The sequence below is a fragment of the Zeus faber genome, assembly GCF_960531495.2.
Source record: "Zeus faber genome assembly, chromosome: 18".
Taxonomy (NCBI): domain Eukaryota; kingdom Metazoa; phylum Chordata; class Actinopteri; order Zeiformes; family Zeidae; genus Zeus; species Zeus faber.
In genome coordinates, this window is record NC_137210.1 from 4,244,253 (window position 1) to 4,269,071 (window position 24,819).

At 45.2% G+C, this 24,819-nt stretch overlaps 1 protein-coding gene across 1 annotated transcript in view; it reads right to left on the reverse strand.

The window, feature by feature from the left end:
• thsd7ba (thrombospondin, type I, domain containing 7Ba) overlaps positions 1-24,819 on the reverse strand; it is a gene marked incomplete at both ends in the record, with an annotated part of 194,351 nt that overhangs the window by 19,877 nt on the left and 149,655 nt on the right. Inside the window, 5 exons of the mRNA XM_080019515.1 lie at positions 4,059-4,176; positions 4,557-4,672; positions 4,814-4,964; positions 13,214-13,364; positions 15,051-15,184. Coding sequence (XP_079875641.1) covers positions 4,059-4,176; positions 4,557-4,672; positions 4,814-4,964; positions 13,214-13,364; positions 15,051-15,184 — 670 coding nt within the window. The remainder of the gene's footprint in view (positions 1-4,058; positions 4,177-4,556; positions 4,673-4,813; positions 4,965-13,213; positions 13,365-15,050; positions 15,185-24,819) is intronic.

Here is a 24,819-nt window from a genome sequence, read left to right on the forward strand (position 1 = left end):
CCAGCAGAGAACCATGGCCTCAGACTTGGAGGTGCTGACTCTCATCCCGACCGCTTCACATCCGGCTGACAACTGCCCTAGTGTGTGCTGGAGGTCGCGGTCTGATGAAGCCAACAAAACCACATCATCTGCAAAAAGCAGAGATGCAATTCTGAGGTTCCCAAACCAGACACTCTCCTCACCTCGGCTGCGCCTTGAGATCCTGTCCATGAACATCACAAACAGAATCGGAGACAAGGGGCAACCTTGGCGGAGTCCAACACCCACTGAGAACGTGTTTGACTTTGTGCCGAGAATACGAACATAGCTCTCACCTTGGTTGTACAAGGCCCGGATGGCTCATACCAACGGCCCCAGTACCCCATACTCCCTCAGTACCCCCCACAGGATTCCCCCGAGGGACATGGCCGAAAGCCTTCTCCAGGTCCTCAAAACACATGTAGACTGGATGGGCAAACTCCCACGACCCCCCCAGAAACCCTGCAAGGGTAAAGAGCTGGTCCACTGTTCCACGTCCAGGACGGAATCTGCAGTGCTCCTCCTGAATCTGAGGTTCGACAATTGGCTGGAGCCTCCTTTCCAGCACCCTGGAGTAAACTTTCCCGGGGAGGCTGAGTAGTGTGATACCCCTATAATTGGAGCACACCCTCCGGCCCCCCTTTTTAAAAATGGGAACCACCACCCTGGTCTGTCATGCCACAGGTACTGTACACGACATCCACGCGACACTGAAGAGGCATGTCAACGAAGACAGCCCAACAATGTCCAGAGCCTTCAGCATCTCAGGGCAAACCTCATCCACTACACGGCGCCTTGCCCCTGAGGAGGTTTTTAACTGCCTCAGAGACCTCTGCCAAGGCATATGGACGAGACTTCCCCCAAGTCTCCAGACTCTGCCTCTTCCCCCGAGGACGTGTTGGTCGGGTTCAGGAGTTTGCTAAGGTGCTCTTTCCACCGCCCGACAATATCCCCAGTACGGGTCAGCAGTTCTCTCCCCGGCTGAACACAGCCTGAGCCAAGCCCTGCTTCCCCTTTCTGAGTCGCCGAACAGTTTGCCAGAACTTCCTTGAGGCCAACCGCAAGTCCTTCCAAGGGTGTTTGCTTCACTGACCGCCGAAGCCGCAGCCCTCCTAGCCTGCTGGTACCTGTCTGCTGCCTCGGGAGACCCCTGGGCCAGCCAAGCCCAAAAGGCCTCCTTCTTCAGCTTGATGGCTTCCCACCAACGGGTTCTTAGGTTACCGCCACGACAGGCACCGACTGCCTTCCGACCGCAGCTCCTAGCAGCCGCCTCTGCAATGGAGATTTTGAACATGACCCACTCGGATTCCATGTCCCCAAATCCCCCCGGGATGCGCGAAAAATTCTTCCGGAGGTGGGAGTTGAAGACCTCGCGGACAGGGGCATCCACCAGAACTGATGACATGACTACAAAGTCGATCATCGTTCTTTGACCTAAGGTGGTCTGGTACCACGTACACTTATGAGCCACCCGATGCTCAAATCTGGTGTTCATATGGCCAATCCATGACTAGCACAGAAGTCCAATAACAAAGCACCACTCGGATTCAGATCAGGCAGGCCGTTCCTCCCAATCACTCCCTTCGGGGTTTCTCCATCGTTGCCCATGTGAGAGTTGAAGTCTCCCAGTAGAACTATAGAGTCCAGAATGCCACCCAGAGACTCCAAGAAGGTGGAATACTCTGAACTGGTGTTCGGTGCATAAGCATACACAACAGTCAGAGATTTCCCCTTACTGACTTGTAGTCACATAGAGGTGACCCTCTCATTCACTGGGGAGAACTCCCACACAGCGGCACTCAGCCGGGGGCTCGTGAGTATCCCAACACCCACCCGGCGCCTCTCACCCTGGGCAACTCCGGAAAAGGAGAGAGTCCAGCCCCTCTCCAGGAGTTTGGTTGCAGAGCCAGTGGTGTGCGTAGAGGTGAGCCCAACTATATCTAGTTGGCACCGCTCCACCTCCCGCACCAGCTCCGGCTCCTGCCCTGCCAAAGAGGTGACATTCCACGTCCCTAGAACTAGTCTGCGATCCCGAGGATCAGCAGGCCCAGGCCCCGGCTGGCATTGCACCCGACCCCAACGCCTATCTCTGCAGGTGGTGGGCCCACAGGGTGTATAATATATATCTATCTCTATATATCTATCTATATCTAATCTAATTGCCATCTACACTATACCACTACTGTATATCTATCTATCTATCTATCTATAATAATATATATATATATATATATATATATATATTGTGGTGTGTGGATGGGATGGTTTGAGCAGCCACACCTGACCTGGATCTAGGTGATTGGGTCAGGGTGGCTGCATACCAGTTGCTCATTGGTTGGGCTAACAAGCAACAGCTTAAAACCCCTATCCACACACACACTCACGATAGGAGCCCTGTCATGACATATTCTATCTGCTACTGGCTAATTCCACCTAGCCTCCTCTCTATAATAAAATGATGTCTACAACCCATTGTCATCTGTGTCTCTCGGCCGGAGGGCCCTGGAAATGCCACTTGGGTGGCGGAACTTATATATATATATATATATATATATATATATATATATATATATATATATATATATATATATATATATGTATATATATATATATATATATATATATATATATGTGGCTATTCTTAATGTATTCCAGAGGGCAAATTCAAATACCTCAAGAATCTGGTAACAACCATGTGAAATAAGATATTACGTAGCCTCGTGTATGATCTCCTCTCTTTCAATGGCTGAGGAAAGTATTTGGCTTGTGGAAAAGAGAAATTACTTCGAGGGCCCAATAATATATCTGGGTGTCAAGCCACCACTTTATGCCCACATAGAGCGGATTCATACACAAGCGCTATTTGCTCAAGTGTGCCATTAATAATATGAGTCAGGAAAGGCAAGGCAAAAAAAGAAGAGGAGAAAAAAAAACCGTTATGACCGGCATGTTTATTTTTATCACCGAGTCCCGAGGGAGAAGACAGGGAGCGTCAGTCCTCCATCACCCTGCGAGCGTGCCAGCTCCATCAGTCAGCGTGGCCATTTTGTCAACCAGTCAACAGACCTAAGTTACATATGTGTGCATGTAACCAGGGTTTTGAGGGACCTCGGCAAAAAGCAAGCAAGGTGACGATGGAGCCTGCCATGAAAAACAGAAAAGCCTAAAAACAAAGAGGAGAAGCGTACCACTCCTGCAGCAGCGTGACTAAACAACATCTTATTGCCTCGCTGATACACAAAAATAAAACAAAGTCCCTCACCGCCACTGACAGATTTGTGTGTCGCTTTGGAATGCGCGCCGGGGAATGTGGCGCAGAGTGATAAACGGAGAGAGGAATGAAGCCCACGAGAAAATAGCTGGATAGATTTAGCTGGGGGGGAGCGAATGATAGAGTGATACATAATGAGTGAGAAGGAGAGAGGGAGTATGATCTCTTTGTCCCTCGGCAGACGGCCTGGCGGACGGCCTGGCGGAGCGGAAGTGTGGAGGGCAGAGGCAGCCGACGACAAATTAGAATTAATGAAGGTGAGAAAATACAGTAAGGTCTCGCTAATGAAGTGAACAACAAGCCTGTCTCTTCCCTGGCAGACAATATAGTCTGAATCCAGATAAGAATCATTAGCCGCTGTGTACCGCGCTAAATAACACCACGTAGACCTGTTGGAAGACTATTAATTGAGGTCTCGAGTCCGTGCCGGCACGAGATAAATATTTCAGCGAGGCTGATATTGCCCCACGTGATTAAAATAAAAAGCCTGTATAGAATTATGGTGCCACACCCCAAAACCATACGTGTGTTATCATGGGAATACGGTGCGCTGCTTTCCCGTATAATAAAGGCACTAGATTACACAAACTCATAAATTTTCCGGTGCCTTTTAAAATATATTCATGCAGATTGTGGGATCTTCATGCATGTCTGAGTGGCCAGTGCTAACAAGCCACCAGCTGCAGTGGTCCGCATCAACAGATGGGTGTTTTTTATTTTATTTTACCGATTTCAACCTTGAGCGTCGTTGGACCATGTTTGCACTTACCTTCGTTGCCACAGGTGTGCGAACACTCCGACCAGGTCGACCAATCCGAGAGCAGGCAGTTGATGGGGCAGTCGACTGCACAGCTGCCGGACAACTTCCACTTGTTGACCAGCCCGAGCTGCTGAAAAACAGGAGTTCTGTGACTGCCAGGCCGATTAGTTCCAACACACACAACAGGAAGTGCCTGCACTTGCATAGCACGCTGAACGCATCAAAATGGAACAAGCTCATATATTTAATTCATTTAAAAGAAAATATTCCAGGCACGGTTCATTTGAGGCCCCCATGAGCAGGGGTGGAACTTACTATTATGGAAAATTATAGAAAAGAACTATAACGGTCGTAACTATTTCTTCGGTAGTGTGCTTAAGTACATTTAGAACACCCGATTGTTTAAGTACTCTGTAACTCGAGCAGTCTGTCTAGTTCCCACTTTAAACATGTCAAAAATTCAAATTCCAATTACGACTGGATTCTACTGGACTCGACAGGACGTACCTGCTCGCACACCCTCAGCTCCATCACCTTTCCATCGCTCCGGACGCAGTCCAACAGTCGCGTCCGCGCACCCTGCCCACACACGGCATTTTCGCTCAGTTGGCACGTGCTCCACTCTGGGCGCGCACATAAACATACATAACACAAACGACAGCAACAAAACGGATATAAAAAGAAAAAATGTCAACATCACAGACCTCTTATCACGAGAAGAGCTCACATCTCAAATAGACACATACACCCACACCCACACCAACCTGAGACTGTGTAGTGGTAGGTGAAGCAGGTGCTGTTGAGGAGGCAGGGCGCCGACTGCACCAGCTCAGGACAGACTGAGTCATCTGAGGCCGGGGGGCGCAGGACGTGCCTGCTCCTGCTCCTGCTGCTGGATGTCTGCTGGTCACATGGCTGCACGGACAAAATAGAAGTTAAAATACCATCCTCGCTTGAGTGACTCTGTAAAAATGAAATTATTTTGGAAGCGAAAAGGGTGTTTGTTTTGAGCTGCAGATGAAACCAAAAGTGGATTTTAGCATCTGCTTCAAGAAAATTGCCAGTTGCGTTGGAAATGATAATGAAAAAAACAGGACCTGGGCCTTGGCTTTCCCTTACAGGGTTTTTTCATTTTCTTTTTCAATTTAATTGGAAACACAGACTCAAACAATAGAGAACATCGGACACCGGTTTGTTTTTGAAAAGTTACATTCATCAATGACAAGCTGAGAAAAAGTAGTACCATTCCCGAGGTCAGTGTCTAACCTTTCCATTAGCCATACAAAGCAAGACTGTGTAAATAACTGTGGGAAGCCATTCTGAGTGCGCTGCTTTTCATGAACATCAACCGAGGGACTGTAGCAAGATATGAAAGATCGTTGCGAGAGTCACTCCAGTCGCAATACAGGCTAATTAGAAGTATTGTATCTATGAACATGGCGGTCGAAAATATACTGTTTGTGGCAAAGTCAGAAGGAGGAGGGGTTTCCACTATAGACAGGCCCGCTGTTCCCAGGGAAAAGCCGAGGTCGCTGAGACGAAGCATTGGCGCTGCGCGTGAGAAAACCAAGCTATTCTCTGTCACCGTCACCTGCTAATGAGATGAGAACAGGCCTTCAAATAAAGGCCCATTGATCCAGTGGACTAATTCAAAGCCAAGTTAACAAGGCCCCCAGTGGCTGAGATATGTTACAAAAAAAAGTCAGTTGGTCTGTGTTTACTTTGAGCGCTTTTCAATGTGGTTGAAATCGCTGTTCTACAACGGTGAGTGAGAACGTGACATTGCGTCACTGGATGTCCCGCCCTCTCTGGTCTGTCTCTGAGCCAATCGCGGCGCATCAATCAAAGAAGAAGAAAACACTTTGAAAAAGTGTGTTGATAAAAGATGGCCATGTTTTGTCACTAAATATCAACTTCTGTTTGGTAAGGCTATCTTGGCACCATTCATGGATTATTACAACATTTGGGCGTCTGCCACCACGCCGCAAGGTAAAGTGAGGCATATAAATCTTTAGACTGCACGGAAGACCTCAGAGCCAAAGCAACTCTTTTTAGAAGCATTTTTCAACATGTTTGCTGATCGCGTTTGATTATGAATTTTGATTATGTTAAAAGTCGGATTTCAATACTAATCCCATTTTTCCGCTTATTTTGCCTCTCTTTTTTCCCCCTGGTTCGTCTGCCCTCCACCGGCTCAAATGTCTGATTGAGGTTCACAAAGCCACACACCAAGCCCACGCACACGCATGAAAAACAGGTGTTATGTAGAGTGCCCCCTAAGTGTTACAGGAGGAAAAAATAGCCTGTCAAATTAGTAATAAATAGTTATAATATAGAGCAATCACTCAAATGACTTAATCTGGGCCCTCAAATTACAAATTTGTTCCCTCAAATTCAGAATCTGTGCCCACAAATTGAAAGTCTATTTGGCCAGACAACCATCTGCACATTTCTGTAGAAAGTGGTAGAAGGCAATTCTACAATGAATTTGAAAGCACAAATTATTCATTTGAGAGAACAGATAAGCCATCTTTTAGGGAATGATTTCCATTTTTCATGATTTTATTATATGAACTATGTTATTATTTAACGTTATTTATGGTAGCATCAATGATATTAGATGATGATGATATGATCATATGACATTAGAAATCAATGCATTGATTATCAAAAATGTTATTAGGTAGAAAATCTTTCAGTCTTCAGATCCCCATGATGTGTTCAACCAACTGCAAAATATTTAAGTAAAGGTTCATGCCAAAGCAACCTGACATAATTGCTGGGTCAATGGTCGTTCTGAAGGTCGTTCTTTTTTCTTTTGGTGAAATGTGTTTTATATTTACATATTACAAATGTACACACGGATTGTCGATCCAGAAATGTGCCACACATTTCAAGTTCAAATGTGAAAGGTGCAGCCGTACGGCCGTTGGCAGTGAGTTTACAGCGAGCATCTGAGGATTAGGTCGGCATGTCTCATTTACAGACAGCATCTGCAGGAAAGAGGGTGAATGTTTTGTAGCGAAGCAGTACGTTTTTCATTCAACTAAGCTCAAAAGCAGGTTGTGCTGGAGCAGGCCGCTTTAAGAGACCAGGCAAAGAAGAAACCAAAGGCCATTTCTGTATTTCACCGGCTGTATATCCTGCCACAGCCTAGAACAAGAGATTTGGTTTATTTCCTCCCTCCTTTTGGGCATGGAATTTTGTATAACTCTATCTTGAACTGGAATACCTAGTATTTAAGCTCAGTGAAATAGAGTAGACAGAAACTCTTAGATTACATTTCAAATTATCTTTATTTACCGTTACCGGCGTCTGGGCTCCACTGCACATCACTCCTGGTGAGGTGTACAGCAAACATAGACATACTAAATGAGCTAGAAATATTGTATTGTAATGATGAGCTAGAATCCCCCCAAGAAGAGTAGAGCCCAGCAGGTGGATGCAGGGGAGATGGAAGGAGGAAAGCAATGCAGCAAGAAAAGCAGGAAGCAAAGCGAGTAGTGCAAGAGGGATTTGCTGCCTAAATAGGCCCGCCCATTAGGGCGTGGAAGCATGTGGCGCTGTCGAGTTGTCTGACAGGACGAGTTCTGCAAGCGACGCCTCATAAATCTGAAAGTAATCAGATTACGTAGCAGGGGATGCCGTAATCAAAAAGATGAGATTGCCATTTCCAATTTTAAGACGTTAATGCATTATCCACAACCAGTGTTGTGTTTGTGTAATGCAACATGATTACGGTAATGCCTTACTTTGTAACTTGCGACTGTAATTACATTTGTCTGAAACAAGTAATGTAACACATTACTGTTCCTAAATTCAGTAATCACATTACAGTTACTAAACAAACAATTATGTCGTTACTCGGGTTAGCCTACATAAGTTCTATATTGCATGTTATATACTGTGGCAGTGGGTGACATAAAACAAAGTTTGCTTTAACAGACTCTTTATTGGCTTACCAAACAAGACTTACTCAGCATGAAAATGAATGCTGATGTCATTAAACCAAACAGCAATGTCCATTTCCCCAAAACACTTACAACATAAACAGAAATGATAACTAACAATTTAACAACTCTAACGATCATGCACAACACTTGTATACGACATATGAAGCTTCGCAAAAATGCATGCAGGACACGGAGGTCATACGCCCTCAACTGTAATAAGCTGTCAGCCTGCTGACCGTAACCAGCCTTCACTGCTGATTGAATCAGTGTTTCTCACCAATCACAATCCATTCTCACAACAAAGCGGTCCATTTAAATATCTCCCTGTTCTACTCTCATCGCTGCTACACCAAATGTTACTTCTCATTGCTGCTGCGAGCAAAACTTTGTTTCAAGGAAGAAAAGAAAGGAAAATGCCATTGGATTTTACTGGTTGTTCGCTTTTCTCATCAAGCTGGACAATGGCTCCTTCAGTGAAGAAGATTGCATCTTTGAAACCCAAAAAAGAAACCAGCCCAACGACGAGGAAGGGACAGAAGAAAGGCACGAAGAGAGCTGAAGTGTCTGCCGCAGCTCTCCTCAATATCTCCGCCCCTCTGGGGGCCATGAAGAACTTTTTCAGTTTTTCATTACAAACACTCAGGATCAATATCAGGCCGTTGATACTCTCGTCACTCCTCCTTCCATTCCTATGAAAAGTGAGACTCCAACCAATTGCCGACCTCCAGGAAGAAGACGCGGCCCTTGCTGCTCTAATCAACATCAAGGCCTCCCTTAGAGAGATGGATGTCCACCTTCAAGTTTTGAAAAGTCACTCCGACCGCTTTCCACAGGCTTTAACTTCATGGCCACCTTCTGCTACAGCTACAAACTCGGCAGAGGTCGCAGCACTTCTATCTGACGTCACGTCGCACAAATCGCTGGGAACTGCAGTCCCCGCAGCTTTGACAGGAGTTCCCCTCAATCCTCCCACTGCTGCAGTTTGTCCCCACCTTAGGAATCAAATCATCGTAGGTAACAACATTAATTTGGTTAGAATTACATTGGGTTCAGCGGAAATATATCAACTGTGGAGTAATCTCAGTGGTCCTCAAAGAAAGTGATCCCAGACTGTCTAAAGATCTGACCATGGCTGAGTTTAATGTTACCTTCGGCGTCTACAGAGACATTATATGTGAAGTTTTACCAGATCGTAGAGCTGAACTGGACACTTATTTAGCAATTATATCCGACTTCGCAATGTCTTATGGGGGCACTGTTTCTTACGAGACTTTAAGACTGGACAGGTCCATTGTTGATCTGGCTCTCAGAGCTTTACTTCAGACACTTTACAGGGCATCAGGCCCTCTCCTGCATCGTGTGTAGGACCTTCTCACATACTGTACAGTCAGCCTCTGCCAAAAATCTGTGACTTTGAACTAATCTCAGCCCGCTCAATCTTCCCACTTCACTCCAAAAAAAGAGAAAGGGAACAGCGGAAAGTTATTTGTGGCATGGCGGCACAGTGCATTGCACTGCTCTGGACGGTATCTCCTGATGAGGGTCCTTTCTGTGTGGAGTTTGCATGTTTCTCCCCGTGCTCACATGGGGTTTCCTCCATATAACATTATAAGAACCCACACTAAAAACATGCACAACAAACATCGTTTGACCAGCGATAAACATGGAAGTTGGTCCCCAGGCGCTGTATTGTGAGCTGCCCGCCGCTCCTGGCCTGCCCCCCGGAGGAAGGACAAGCCTTGCTGGGATAAATGCAGGAAAGCCATTTCACGGCCTCCGTGTGTGTGTGTGTGTGTGTGTGTGTGTGTGTGTGTGTGTGTGTGTGTGTGTGTGTGTCGGCCGTAGCTGCACGTAATGCATGTGTTGTGGTGTGTCTGTGACAATAAAACTAAGCTTGTCCTGTTTAATCTTATTGCGGAGATGGCCATCCCAGGTATGTGTGTCCCCACTGCACTCGTCTTCCTGTAAAAATTAAGTAAATAAACTATCCACACCTGTTTGTGTCCCAGAGTTTTGCAAAGCTTTGAAGAAGCATCAGAACTGTTGTTTTGTCAATAATTTAGTTACTGGTTTGGTTCAAGGTTTGTTTTGCTGTGTTAAGTTTTCTTCCAAAAGTATACCATGTCTGTAATAACCTCCGCTCTGAAAGAACCAGAAATAGTCGATCAGTTGTTGGCCAAAGAGGTTGAGACGGCTTCATCATCGAGCCTCACAATAGTCCTTTTTCCAAATTCTGCATGAATTCTATTGGCATAGCAACTAGGAAATATTCAGGTAAAAGCGTCTGATAATAGACTTGTCAGCCCCTTACAATGATACTGCTCCAAATATTGATAGCCTTATTCCTCGAGCGCCATTTTCCCTTTTCTATGCAACCGTCGATAATGCAATTCAGCTCATCAAGTGAGGCCGGGTGGGATAGAGAAGGCAGATATAACCGACGCCTTCAAGGTCAATAAAATATACTTTTCTCAGACTAAGCTTCAGCCATCCTAGTAGCCCCTGCATTTTTAATACCCTTTGTTGTGGTGCTTTGTTGGATTCTGTTGAAGAACTGCAAATTGCCAATTGTTTTACACCTTTTAGACAATTTTATAGTGGTGGATTATCCCCAGTCCCAACCCGATCAACTTATTAGCGTGTTAAAAAGTGTTTTTAATCAATTAGGTGTTCCTCTATCTGCAGAGAAAACCCACTGAAAGAGATGGAATTCTTAGGCCTCGCTTTGCACAGCGACCCTATGTAAGCATCACTGCCTCTTGAATAACTGGTTTGTTTTCAAGATGCCATGAAAAGCACGTTGGATACGGTACCCGTGACCAAATATGAATTGCTGTCTTTGTAAGGCCACCTTAACTTTGCTATGAGAATTATTGCCCAAGGCAGAGCATTCTTATCTAGATTGTTGGACCTCTCAAAAATGGTTGATAATCTTCAAGATCTCGTCGCTCTAGGTGTAGGATGTACATAGATCTGAAGTTAGATTTTGGTCATGACTGTGTGATAATTGGAGCGGTATATCCTTTTTCTACAATGATAATGCAGAAAAATCAGTCACCCTTAATTTTTTTTTTACCGATGCAGCTCCTATCATTGGTTTTTGGGGGATCTACTACGGTCAAGGTGATGACTGACTGATTCACGTCTCTGAAAACTGATTTCGTAGCATGACCTCATACGGGTTGCATGCTGCACCGGTGCAGAACTGTTCGAAATTGCTGAGGTTGGCTACATGCTTGTTGCTGTAGTTTGACCTCCATAGGACGTTGCTGCATCGTTAAGTTAACAGTTTTCTGAGGTCTACAGCAGGCTGCTGTTACACATAGATATTTCACAAAATTGTAGGATGGCCTCTTTCCGGATGCGAGCTTGCTTCCTTAATAAATAATGGATTTCTGAGGTCTGCAGCAGGCTGCTGTTACACATAGGTTTTATTCATAATTTGGCTGATGCTAAGCACGGGCGTTATTCCATGCTGATGTTGGGGCTCCGTTGTTTTTGGTGAATTTTTGCATTGTGCTCCCTGCTTACCTCAGCATGCTACTTGGCTAATCCAGGGAGCATCTTAAAGAGCAACACATTACAGCACATTACATAACAGTAGTAACCATCCCAACCTTACACAAACACACACACAAATAGAGACAAGCTCACACCTCTGTGTCTGTGTGCAGTCACACATGCACAATCATGGATAGAAATGCACACAAGTGCAAAATCAGATATGCATTGATGTATACCTAAATTATGTGTAATCACGTCTACGCACACACACACACACACACACACAAACACACACAAGCCAGATCATTACCCACAACTAGAACTAATTATGCAACGCTGATGTGTAGGCAGATAACATTTAGCATGTGCTGAGACGAGCGGGGGAACTGATGAGTGCCCCAATAACAATGAGACAGACTGCATGTGAGCATGTGTGCCATATGAAGGATATGGCGAGGGTCGCACACACAACGATACCAGGACGTAGGGGAGTGATTCATTACTCTTAAATAATAAGCTAGAGATTCATAATTGTGTGTGTGTGGGTGTGTTGTGTGTGTGTGTGTGTGTGTGTGTGTGTGTGTGTGTGTGTGTGTGTGTGTGTGTGTGTGTGTGTGTGTGTGTGTGTGTGTGTGTGTGTGTGTGTGTGTGTGTGTGGTGTGTGTGTGTCTGCAATGGGGGAGAGGGGGTGCGAGCAGGATACGACAGAGCACTGTGATGTGGACTTGGAAAAGAGCTTGTTATAGTGTATAATGTGATGTACTCCTGCTACTACCCAGAGAGGGGAGGGAGGGCACTCGGTTAACAGCGCCAGCTCCACGTCAGTCAGCCAGGACAATTTTCTCAGTCTACAATTTTCTATTTATAAAAATTGTCTCCACGGTTCCATTGGTACACAAAGCGGTGCCAGACAGCGGCGTCTAAAAAACAGCCCTTAACACAGGCGGCGCCTTTATTTCCCGGCCTGTATGCTGAGGTTAAAGAAGATTTGAATGTTGAGTACTGTGAATTTACACTTTCCATATAACGATTTTCTAGTGGTGTCGTGATAACATTTAATACCCAGCAGTATTGGATTTGGCCTGACCAAGGCCCGTTGAAGCCATTAAGTACTGTATGATTACATCCCGCGTAATCATACTAATGGCGCTGTATGGGATATTAGATTGGTGTGAAACAAAGAGTTCAACCAAAGAGATAGAACCGACTCGAAAGGATGCCGACAGGCCAAAGAGATCCAATTCTGCTTTAACAAAGAAAGGAATCTCGCTCAACCCTGCCCCCATCCGTTTTTCCAATTTTCCCCTCTAATGACCTGTAATCTCTGGCGAAGGACCTGTACTGTGTTCAGGGGGCCGACAGGACCAGCCACCAGCCGGCAGCAAGCGGCATGGGTGGGACGGACGCCACATGCTCTGAGCCCTGTGCACTCAAACCTCAAGCAGAGAACGAAAGGGCATTTAGTCAACCGAATTATCTATGGCGAGGGGGATAATAGAGTTATGCTAAATGCGATTTTCAAAGCCTAAGGGGGGTTGCGCGGCATACACAAATTTTGAACACTTTAAGCTTTCCGTATCGCATTGGTTTGTTTTGCGCCACTGCGACCCCACCAAAGCATAATTCGGTAGAATCCTTGGACTAGACCAAAAAGAAAAAAGGGGAGCATGGCTAAACCCCTGTCCACCCCGCCGCCGCCGCTCTTACCCACGGGCAGTTGCTCCACGGTCCCCAGGTGGAGACGACGCAGTCACCAGGGCAGGGCAGGAAGCAAACACGCGCCCCTCGTGGAGTTTCCTCTTGATCACAGAGGCTGTCGTCCACGCCGCCCGCCTCTTCCACTCCCCTCAGCATACACCTAATGCCGCCAGACAGAGAGAGACACAGCATCGGTGGCAGTCGAATAAACCAGCCCCTAGGGAAAGAGTCGGCAACCCTGCAGCTCGTATGCCCCTCTCCAGTTGCTCCCTGTGGTGATATGGTTCTTTTTTAACATTTAAATTTTCATTTATCATTGCTTTAGGCCTAAAGTGATTCTGACATTCTCCAATTGTAAAAATGTGTAGCCTATGAACCAAATAAAACATTTTTTTTTTTACATTTCAGTCAACTAAAATGTGCATCAGGGGTTGGAGTTTACCGGGTTTTGATGGAACGCAGCTGCTTCGTAAACACGCCCCAGGAACATGATGAGGCAGAGTCTACATGTGTCAAGCAGCCAATCAAAAGTGAGTATTCGGCCCCTTACTCCTGCGCAGACATTCCAGCCAATGGGAGATCAGACAGCTGGGGGTGGATACTGGATAGCAGGACCACGCGCTCTCAGGGAAAGCCGTGAGTAGACTGCAGCTCTAACCGAACAGCCAAATTTATCGTCATATTTGGAACTATTTCACCGGGAATAGCTATGGATTCCAAATCCAAATGTAAAAAAAAGGAAAAGTCTCGGAGGAAAATAGAGAATTTAATAGCACCTAGACAGATTTGTTTGCTTTCACCGCCGACGCTGCTGGCTTACTGGCATGCGGCGAGAAATTAGCAAACAACAAAAAAATAAATATTGAAAAACATTTCCTGAACAAGCACACTGCATTTGCTGAGATGTAACTGCTGCAGAAAGCAGAGCAGAGCATATGTACTTTAAAAATTTTTACGAACATAAACAAAGACAATGCAGGAAATGAAGTGTTTGACGCTCAAAGTTTCCTGGGGGAAACCCACTTATTGTGTCCTCCCTTCCCCAGATGTTCAAACGAAACCTATGCCCCTGCTCCCGCCAGCTGGAGCTTCCAGCCAACTCTCCTGTGACGTTTCTTCAGTGTCCTGCTTCTCATATACACTTGGGTCCTCACTGCATTCTGACATTATATTAATGAATGCCCAATTAGACCTATTAGTCATGTTGATAGGCTAATTTAGACTTAATAAGCGGTGTAATCTTCATTATAGGGCTCAAATGTTGTTGTGTTTTGGGCCAAAAACTGCGCTTTTGATAGCAAAGGTTGCCGACTCGTGCTATAGGGGCTGGCTCTTTAAGTATGGTATGGAGGTTTCGTCTGTCACCTAATTTGGCTGTTTATTTGCTTGCGCGCTGGGTTTCGTTTTAATTTACCCCCTCGACGCCGATGTACCTTCCATCTGTTTTTGTTCTCTGGCTCCGCGGTTTGAGCCAGCGGTAGGTCTCACAAGCTGCACAGAGCTTTGGCTCACAGCTGCGCAAGATCATTCATTTGAGGGCCTTTTGACTTCGCTGAAGCGACACACTTTCGCGCAGCTCGAAGCTTAAACCTTTTGCTGTGCCATTAATCCCACATTGCTACTGTTAAGTTATTTTTAGAGGGTGCTAAAGCATTGGGCCATTGTTGATTTAACGCTTGTAATAATGATCTTTTATTGTGTTTTCTTGTGTTTGTTTGTTGTTTGTGCGCCAGCGCTGGCAGTGTATGGTGTCAATGCCAGCCGCTGTGCAGATGCCAGCCTGCCGCTACCAGCGAGTCTCTGTGCCAATGCCAGCCAGCCCCCCCACACACACACACAAACTGACCTGATCTTGCGGCTCTGGACACCCTCCCCACAGCCTGGAAGCTCGTCCACTGTGTTGATGGTGCAAATGGACCAGGGGTCTGTCTTCCACTCATACTGGTTGCATTTACTGTAGCATGGCACGGCTTCGTACACCTGCACGCGTGCGCAAGCACCATCGCACACACGCACACACACACACACACACACACACACACACACACACACACACACACACACACACACACACACACACACACACACACACACACACACACACACACACACACAAGGCATTGAATAGCAAGAGAACGGCCGAATGGGTGGTTGGGGTGAATGGACATGCATACACATAAAAATATTGTCACCCTTGCCCTAAAAATAAATAAATAAATAAAAATGTCCAGAAGAACGATGACCTTCGACTGAGACACCCCAAACACCTTGATTTGATGATCATAAAAAAATGCAAGGGTGCCAATATCATATACATCATTAGATAATTTCATACAGTATATATAAATGAATATATATATATATATATATATATATATATATATAAACACACAAAAAATGCAAACAAAGCACTACTACATTTGAATGGGCAGGTGTCGAAATGTTCAACGCCACATCGGAGAAATGTTCTCAAAACCAACCAGCTCCCTTTCCATCACAGCTGCCATGCTGCCAAAACTGTGACACGTGTGAGGGCAAAACCCCAAGAAATACCGATAAGCATAACAAAACCATCTAAGGATTCAGCACTCAATCAATGCACATCTGTATTACCATGCAGGGAACATTCAGCAACACAAACCACTCTCCTCCCCAGACTCCCAGTCTCCTGTAACCACATGTTTACTCTCCGTCCCTGTAAGTCTGCCACACTGAAGAGCATACTCTAGAGGACAATTTGTGGGGGGAAAAGCTGTGACAAGTGTGTGTGTGTGTGTGTGTGTGTGTGTGTGTGTGTGTGTGTGTGTGTGTGTGTGTGTGTGTGTGTGTGTGTGTGCGCGTGCGTGCGTGCGTGTGTGCGTGCGTGCGTGCGTGCGTATGTGCGTATGTGGCACGCAGACTGGCGACCAGGAATGAGTACAGAGTATTCTCTCCCCCTACGGGCTGCACAGACGCGCATTACACACCCTCATCATGCCCCCATCTGTGCCTGCAGATGCCACTGCGGGGTTCCACTCTGTTTCCCGCTCTTCCAAAAAAAATAAAATAAATGTTATGTCCAAAATCTGCAGCCAAGCAGCCCTCCTGAGTGGAGATTTTGATGGTCATAGGAGGGTTACAGTGCACTAGCTGCTTGAAAACTAACAGGGGTTTGAACGGACAAGAGCAGTTGTTTTATGCTATTGTTTCACCTGCACTGCTACCCCGTCGTGCACTACTGACATGGGATGGGGAACCGCAAACCGCGAACCGCAAAATGCGAACTGCGACCTGACACCTGTGCCACCACAAAAAAGCCACAATGAGAACTGAAAAACCCATCCACTTGCCATGCCACGCACGTTAATGAGAAGCCTTTTCAGCTAAAACCAGCCAGTATAGGAACCCAAAGCTTGCGGTAAGGCCTACCGAAAAGTTTCCACCCTCTCCCGCTTGCTTTTTTTTTTACATGCTTCCCATTTTAGCCTCTCTTCTTTTCCAGAGGAGAAAAGTATAAATGACATTAGGTACAAAGCCTCACAGACTAGTCACTATATAATGAAGTCCCTCGGCCCTTTTAGAAATGTCAAACCGTGTGTGTTTGTGTGTGTGTGTGTGTGTGTGTGTGTGTGGGGGGGGGGGGTTAGAATGAAATGGAGATGGAATATCATCAGAGTTCCCCCGCTCCCCATTTCTCATTCCATGTGCCACTGGTGCTTAAAAAACTATTGCCTTTTCTCTCTTGGCCAAAAGATGGCAAAACGAGGTAGAGGAATGGTTGTGTGTGGGTGTGTCTGTGTGTGTGTGTCTGTGTGTGTGTGTGTGTGTGTGTGTGTGGGTCGTGTGGAAGCCTGGCATGCATCCAGTGTGGTGAGCTAAAGCAGAGCATAGGTACAGAATTAACGGCACTGACCTGAGCCTGTGTGGATGTCCATATTAGCAGTGCATGACAAGCCAGAAGTTGGGCACAGGGGAGAGAAAAACAATGACACCACAATTAGTTTTGATTCGCCCACATCCACAGTGTATATCGATTTGCTGATCTCAGTCCTATCATAATAATATTTAAACGTGAAAAAGAAAAAAAACAAAACACCCCTGCGTTCTGCTCTGAGGATCATTAATGCAGGGGAAAAGGATGATTAAGTGCCTCATCATCTATGTTGAACCTAGTGGTTCTGGACAGTTTGCTGGGTTGAATGATTCATGGCGTGGAGACTGAAAGTGCAGCGGTTGGCTGAAACAGCTGTGCCATAGCCAGAGCCGGCAGCTGAAGGCTACCCGGGGAAATGAATCTGCCTGGATGTGTGTGGAGAGAGTGAAGTAGCTCTGAATGAGCATGTTTCACCAGGACTTGTGTGCTCTGTAGCTAAACAAGGTGGTTAAATGTAAACACACAGGTTTGACATGGAAACAGTTTGGGCAAAGTCTATTTATATTCTATTAACAGTACCCGTCTGTCTGTCTGTTTGTCTATATATCTATTTATCTATCTATCTATCTATCCATCCATCCATCCATCTACATATCTATCTATCTATGGAAAATCACTTTTGTCTATCTTAAGCTGCTTTCACACATGAACTCCGGACAATATCCAGATAATCAGGCCCAGACATTGTGCAGAGCTACCCTTTGGTGTTGATACTCCCTGTATTTGGACGTAGCAGCAATATAAACGTATATTCTCTCCTTCTTCTTCTTTGTTCTCCTAGGTTATGACGGTAAATGATCCTTCTTCACCCTCGAGGAGTGGGTGTGTTGATGACGTCTCTATCATGCAGCAGTCGCAGGATAGAGACGTCATCAGCGTGCGACATGCCCACTCGCTCACTGTGAATTCTCCGGACAATCATCTGCTCTGTTCATACATGTACCGTTCATTAGATTTTTGTTTTTGCTCTTAGGTGAAATAAAGTGAAGTTCATGAACCGGTGATTGATTCTCACACAAGTTGGCATATGTTTTCCTAATTCACCTTCACTGGAGCTGTAAAAGTGTATATAACACTGTCAGCAGCTCAGGAAAACTTATAATCTCATCATGGTGTCTGTCTGGGGACAATGCGGCTCCGAGCTGAAGCAAAAATACAATCTAATAATAATAAATAAATAGAAAATGATCATAATTATACCGTGGTATATACCTCAACAAATATGCTATGAAATTGTCTTGTACTCAGCTCTGCATCAGGTGGTAAGCGGAAACAGACGAACAGGAAAACCGACCAACAATCCTACACACAGGAATGCGGCAAAAGGCTCAGAGCGGAGGGAAAGGATGGGACGGAGAGCCTCCAAGTCGAGTCTTCATCGACAATGGATCTCTCTAACTGTCACCGGGTGACGGAGGCTTCAAACAGATTGGCCAATTACTGTCAGGCGGGCGGGCGGATGGAATGGAAAGCAATGGCTCCACTGGGAGACAAAGAGAGACGGATCCCCATTTGATAATGACCGCAGAGACACACTCACGAGTTAGAATGTGCCAAACGTTAGAGGTAGGCACGAGGACGTCTGCGTGTCTAAATGAGACGGGTATTGCGTTCCGGTGCCTTAAAAAGATTTCCAAAAAGTGCCACCCCAAAGTGAAATGTTTGCTATGTTGATAAGGGGGCTGTGTTCCTCAGAGACTAGGAGATCTCTTCATCTGAGTGCAATCCGCGATGACAATGGTTTCAAGAAGCAAGAGCTTGTCAACTGGCAAATGCAAACCAAAATAAGCTAATTTAAAACCATGTGAAGGACGCTTATTCGAAGGACCAAATCCTTTTTTTTTGTGTACTTAAAAAGCAAGCGGAAAGAACCATTCCTCTTCCCTGCATGAAATGTTTACACTACATCAGGCAAGAGCGTTAACGGACGAACAATGTCAATGAATGAAAATGAACTAAAAGCTTTTTCTTTTTACGTTAAACAAGCCCAACAGAGGACCCGGTAATCACGGGCTATTTTCATTGTAATTCAACAGAAATTGCGTCTCTCCTCAAAATAACAAGCAGTTAAGCCGGTCAGGCAACCAATCTGGTCGGGCTTTAGAATCATTTACTTATCAAGTGGGGGAAACATACTTTTTTTATTTTTAATCTTTTTATCTTCCAGATGAAAAGTGTCCATTTAAATATTCACCTTTTTTCTCTCTCTTTGCCTGGCGCTCAATCCATTTTGTTACTCTAATTAGTAGATAGCACATGCGGCCAACCTTTCCTCACATTTGCATCTAAACTAACTGCTCTGGGCCATCTGGTCAGCTCAAGGGCTGGAGACCATGCTGGAGAGGTCACTGGAGATGTGGGGAGACACCTTGCTGTTTGGCTGTTGATCCTGGGGGAGGAAGGCAAAGGTGGGGAGCAGGGACACGTGCCCAAGCCGTAATTACACCTCATTGGCCTCGCGATAGCACCAGCGCTAACTGGCACACTGTGAGAGCATCACTCTAATGGTAGAACTACACCAGGCGCATTGGCGCGGAGTGCCGCCAGTGTACACTTACTAATAAATTCATGTTATTCCACTGTTGGAGCTACACCAGTCACACTGCATTCCGTACTTTTGCGCGAGAGGTCTATTTTTTTTAAACTGCGTGACCCTTTTCCATAGAAACACCAGATAAAACTACATATAAATGTTTTTGATCTCAATTTAAATGCGTTGTATATGAGCCTACACAGAAGTAATGCAATGCAGTACACCCACTGACCTATTTCAACAAAAACAGATGTAGCTCACAATTGCAGTTATATAAAAAATTAATAAGCAGAAATCACAACGATTTATTTATATTTTTCACACAATAACTAATAAAAGCTTTGTCGGAATTTCAGACATAAAATGTATAATCAAACTGTAAAAATAATGAATTTGTTGTTTTCAATATTCCTCGTCTCTCTACGATAACATCAACACATCTGGGACGCTTCACCACAAAGCCGGTGAAGCAGGTAAAAAACCACGCTGCGCCCTGCACCCGTATGCTTCGCCATTGTGCCGTTTGTGGTTCTACTGTAATGAAGCGGAGGTTTGAGGGACAAAGGCTGTCATCTGGAGCCCCTCATGTGTTAAAATCAAATACAATAAATAAATAAATTAATAAATAAAGATTTAAAATATAAGAAACATAAAATAAATAAAATCCTGCCAATGTTTCTTTGTCGTTTTATACAACTACACTTAACAACCTACCTGTTAAATGACCGTTCGGACTTAGGACCAGCTCTCTGACCAGTTACAATACAATACCGCGGCATGCACGGCATTGGTTTTCTTATCGCGACTGAGGCTGAATCAACAAAACCCTTCTCTCTTTCCCTTGCTTTCACCCATAACTGAATTCTCCCCTGTGATTAAGGTAGAACCCCAATGGGGAGTTTGATCCCAAGACACGTCTGGAAGAGGATCCACCTGGATTATTTGCATCTGCAATCTCTCCTTTGTGTCTAAGCCTAAATCAGAAGTAACTGAAGTGACATTATTTCTACAGATGTTTCTATGAAAAATGATCCAACTCTCCTCACTGTACGATGTAATTCGGCAAAGTTACACAACCTCATTTAAAATGTATTAACTCATGTAGCCATGCGGCCATCTAGTGGCTAGCGGGGATATACAGCGATAATCAGATTAAAGATGATGATTTGATGGATTTTATTTGGAGTTTTAAATTATGTTATAATAGTTAGTAATTAGAAATCGTCTTAATAGTTAATTAGCCGTGAATGTTATTGAGAGAATGGTTTTGAAAGATTACCACTGTCTGTTTCTTTTAATTTTATTTGTTTGTATGTCAACATTATTACAAGAGCTTATAAAATCATTAAAACTCCGCCTCCTCTGCCATTTTGAGGAAGGGAAATATGCAAACTCCTCCTCCTCAGTCTAATGTTCAAAATAAGTCATTGGTCAAGTATCGAAAGGCTGGCCCTCCTAGAGTAAGAATTTTCTTTTATTCTTTTTTTTTTTTTGGGGGGAACTTTGGACCTCCTTCCCTGACACCGTCCATACCGTCTACCGCTGATGACCTCATAGTGTGGCTGGAAATCACCAGCAGAAGGGACAAGTTGCAGCAAACCGCCACGACTACCCACTGACTCAACCCACCAGCTCTGGAGAGCCGGTTGGCTCCGATTATTCCTTTTACTCAAGTAGTTTAGTATGATAAAATAAATCCCATTTATTGGAAAGAGGTGAATATTGTAGTCAATGTATTGAACCAAGAACTAAAATTCTTATGAGATAGATCAATTAAAGTTAATGTGGTTTATTTACTATTCTCCCTGTTGGGAGTGGTGCCCCATAAAGAAATAATATAATATAATAATTATAGTTTAATAATCCTTGTAACGCTACATAAATTTGCTTGCATTGACATTTCACTGCATATACAGTATGTATGAAAGTATGTATATGTATGTAATAAACCTCTTGAATCTTGAATCTTGAATCTTGAATTGATCCCCTTTTTAACGAGTCCAATTTTAATTCTTAATTTGGTTATAACGCTCACATTTATGTATATAGCAAAAGCGGTGCATAAAAAAACTGTTGGTCAGAGCTGCAACCTGTAGGAAATACTTCCAGCTGTATTAAACTATTTTTGTTCGACAGTTGGGAAAAAATGGTAAACGCCTCCTTTTCCACCCCCACTCTCCCCTCTGTGTACAACTCCCGAAAGTGATGCTGTCTGTTTATCGAGTTGTCTAATTACATTTGAACATCTGAGCGACAGAGAGAGAGAGAGCGCGAGAGAGAGAGAGAGAGAGAGAGAGAGAGAGAGAGAAAGAGAGACGGTAGTGGTGGAAGAAGTGGAGTAGCAGGGGTTAATGGGTCAAAAAATTGAGCAGAACTGCACTCACTTTATGGGTATTGGAGGTAGAAGCGTCCTACAGGCAGGGCTCTGGCCATTTACCCCATCGACGCAGCTCAGTGACGCAAAGCAGCTCAATGACGGCTCCTTGACTGCATGACACGCCCGGTGATGGATCGAATAAAACCCCGTAAATCGAAAGAATGGAAAGCACTTATCGCTATTCGATTGTTTTCATGGATATAACGCAGAGGAGATGGTGGTTATGGCTAGAGCAGAAGTGCAGTTCAGAGGTCCAGGTAATAGGAACATAATGAGTTTGTGACCCACAGTGTTGTCAGCCTATATAGCAACACTTACTCAAAGTAAGGCAATCATCTAAGGCGACAGTATAGCACAGCCGTAAATGGGTTTAAGACAATCATATAGGTGTCTTCCACTGAGGATTCTGCTTTATTATTGATAAAAGAAAGCTTAAGCTTTGTACTGTCTATGGAAGCTTTGTAATGATATATATCTGCGGTGGGTGCCTCGGGTGCTGGGGGTGGTGTAGGGCCCATATATCTGGCGGCCTGCTGGCATTGGCAGATGGGGGGGGCTAACATCTGGGAGCCCTGCGCTGAGCACACTCTGCTACGTGGATGGGCGCTCAGGGCTGCGGTGGGGCGGGCCTCACCATACCCTGCGCATATCCACCCGTGCGATTGAACAGGGCACGGGTGAGCATGGGGGTCCCGCTGGCTCGCCTGCAGGGCAGGCGTTTCGGGCAGGCGTTTCGGGTAGGGTGTTGGTCAGTCAGCGCGGGGCCTGGCTCCAGGCCTGCGGTCCTTGCCTGGTGCCCGCGGCAGAGGTTCCGCACCTATGGCTGCGTTTTGTGCCTGCACTTGGGGGTGGGTTGTACGTGTGCGCCCCGGGGCTGCAGGGTCTCCTTGTGCTCCCTGGGACTGGGACCTGTGTTTCTAACATTCCCTGACCTATTGACAGGTATGCATTACCACAGGCTGGTCTGACATTTTGGCAGTTAACGGTGCACATCCCAGATCCAACACAGCAATGGAACTAGTTAGATATTCCAGGAAGAAAAATAAAAACATTCACAAATCCTTTTTTGCCACAATCATCTGATGAAGCGAAAAATAGAAAAGACAGTGATTATGATTACAGACCGTTTGCAAAAAAAACGAAACAAAAAAAATACTCACGCACATGCCATGGACAACTCTGCCATTGCTAACTTTTTCTCATAGACATGTCATGTCCTAAAACATCCCTACAAACTGCCTCATTAACAACTTTCTCTTCCATTTTTCTTTACGGGCTAGCCCTCCGGCACAATCCGTAGAGCATTGTGACACTATTTTCCCCTGATTTTTTTCACTATGGCACACGCACACGCACACACACTCACTCTCACTCCCTATCTATTTTTTCCTCTCCATCTCCCTTGCTCACTCAGTCGTGTGAAGAGAGGATAAGCTGAGGTACGCCATAAATTTTGGCGCTGTCAAGCGACAAAATTTATGGCAGGGGCTGGCAGGGGCTGGAGGGGAAACGTCTGCTTGTGGGAGTTGGAGGAAGACGGCGGCTAAAGTGCGTGACGTGCCAGAGCGAGAAGAGAGCACGACCCCCGCGAATAGTTGATGGAATATCAACACCCTCTGTCGAATCAAGCCAATAAACGAGGTAACAAGGTCTCCGATGTTGGTCTGAAGATTGGTTTGATTTGCAGAGAACCCTCTTTCTCTCTCTCTCTGCAGATCACCTCCAGGCGTACCGGATGCCCCCAATAGCAGCTGACAGCGTACATGTTTAGAAGAAGCACAAGGGAGCAGTGACCCTGGGCGAACTGAGCTAAAGCAACCTCTTCCCACCTACAGCTCGTACGACAGATGCACCGCGCCGTGCTTTAAACGGACGCTTTCGTGAATGTTGACAACGAGTCCTCGTCTACCCTCTAGGATAAATCCACACGGGAGTCCACCAGAGCGAGTTCCGATTTGGTTTGGAGAGGGCTATTATGGGGGGGTGTGCTCTGCGTCAGGAGGGTAGACCAAGCTTGTTAGTGGGCACTTAACCATCTGTACACCAATCTCCACTTGAGCACATTGGAATATTTTTCACGCAGTGGCAGCCTCTACTGCATACTGACCTCTACAAACCAGAGGCCCTGTTTACACCTGGCATTAACATGCGGCTTGGGTGATCCGATCACAAGTGGACAGCTCTAAGTACAATACGTCTGTTCACACCTGGCATTAGGATGCGTCTCCACATGTATCTCGACCACTCCTGATCGGATCTCACTACCCCGCTCTATATTCAAATAAACATGAACATAATTTCCGTTTGCAAAGACTAAATTATAGCGGGCACAATCAAAACAATACAGACTGAAATTTTGGTGCACTTGGTGTACTGTACACAGTGCAGGGTTCAGGCTGAACAGATTTTTTTAATTTCCTGATTTTCTTACTTTGTATGGAAAATTAAAAACGTGAACATCACTCAGAGAATGGGGTGAAGCTTTAACTCGTCTAGACAGCAGTATGCCGTGCATGCCGCGCCTGCGTTTCCTGTGTTTTTATTTAAGATGTATTTACTTTTGTTAGTTTCCTACTTGTTTGAAACAAAATTTCTAAACTCAACTGAGTTAAGGGATTGTTCCATTCTGCCTTGGATTGGGAGGGAGTGATCTCTGGTCCACTGCATGTCCCCATATCTCAGAACTAAACAAATTAAAACAGAGCGTGTTCTTATTTAAGATTTTTTTTTCATTAGTTTGTATGAAATTACATGTTTAAAGGGGACCTATATGAACCTATGGAAAAACTCAG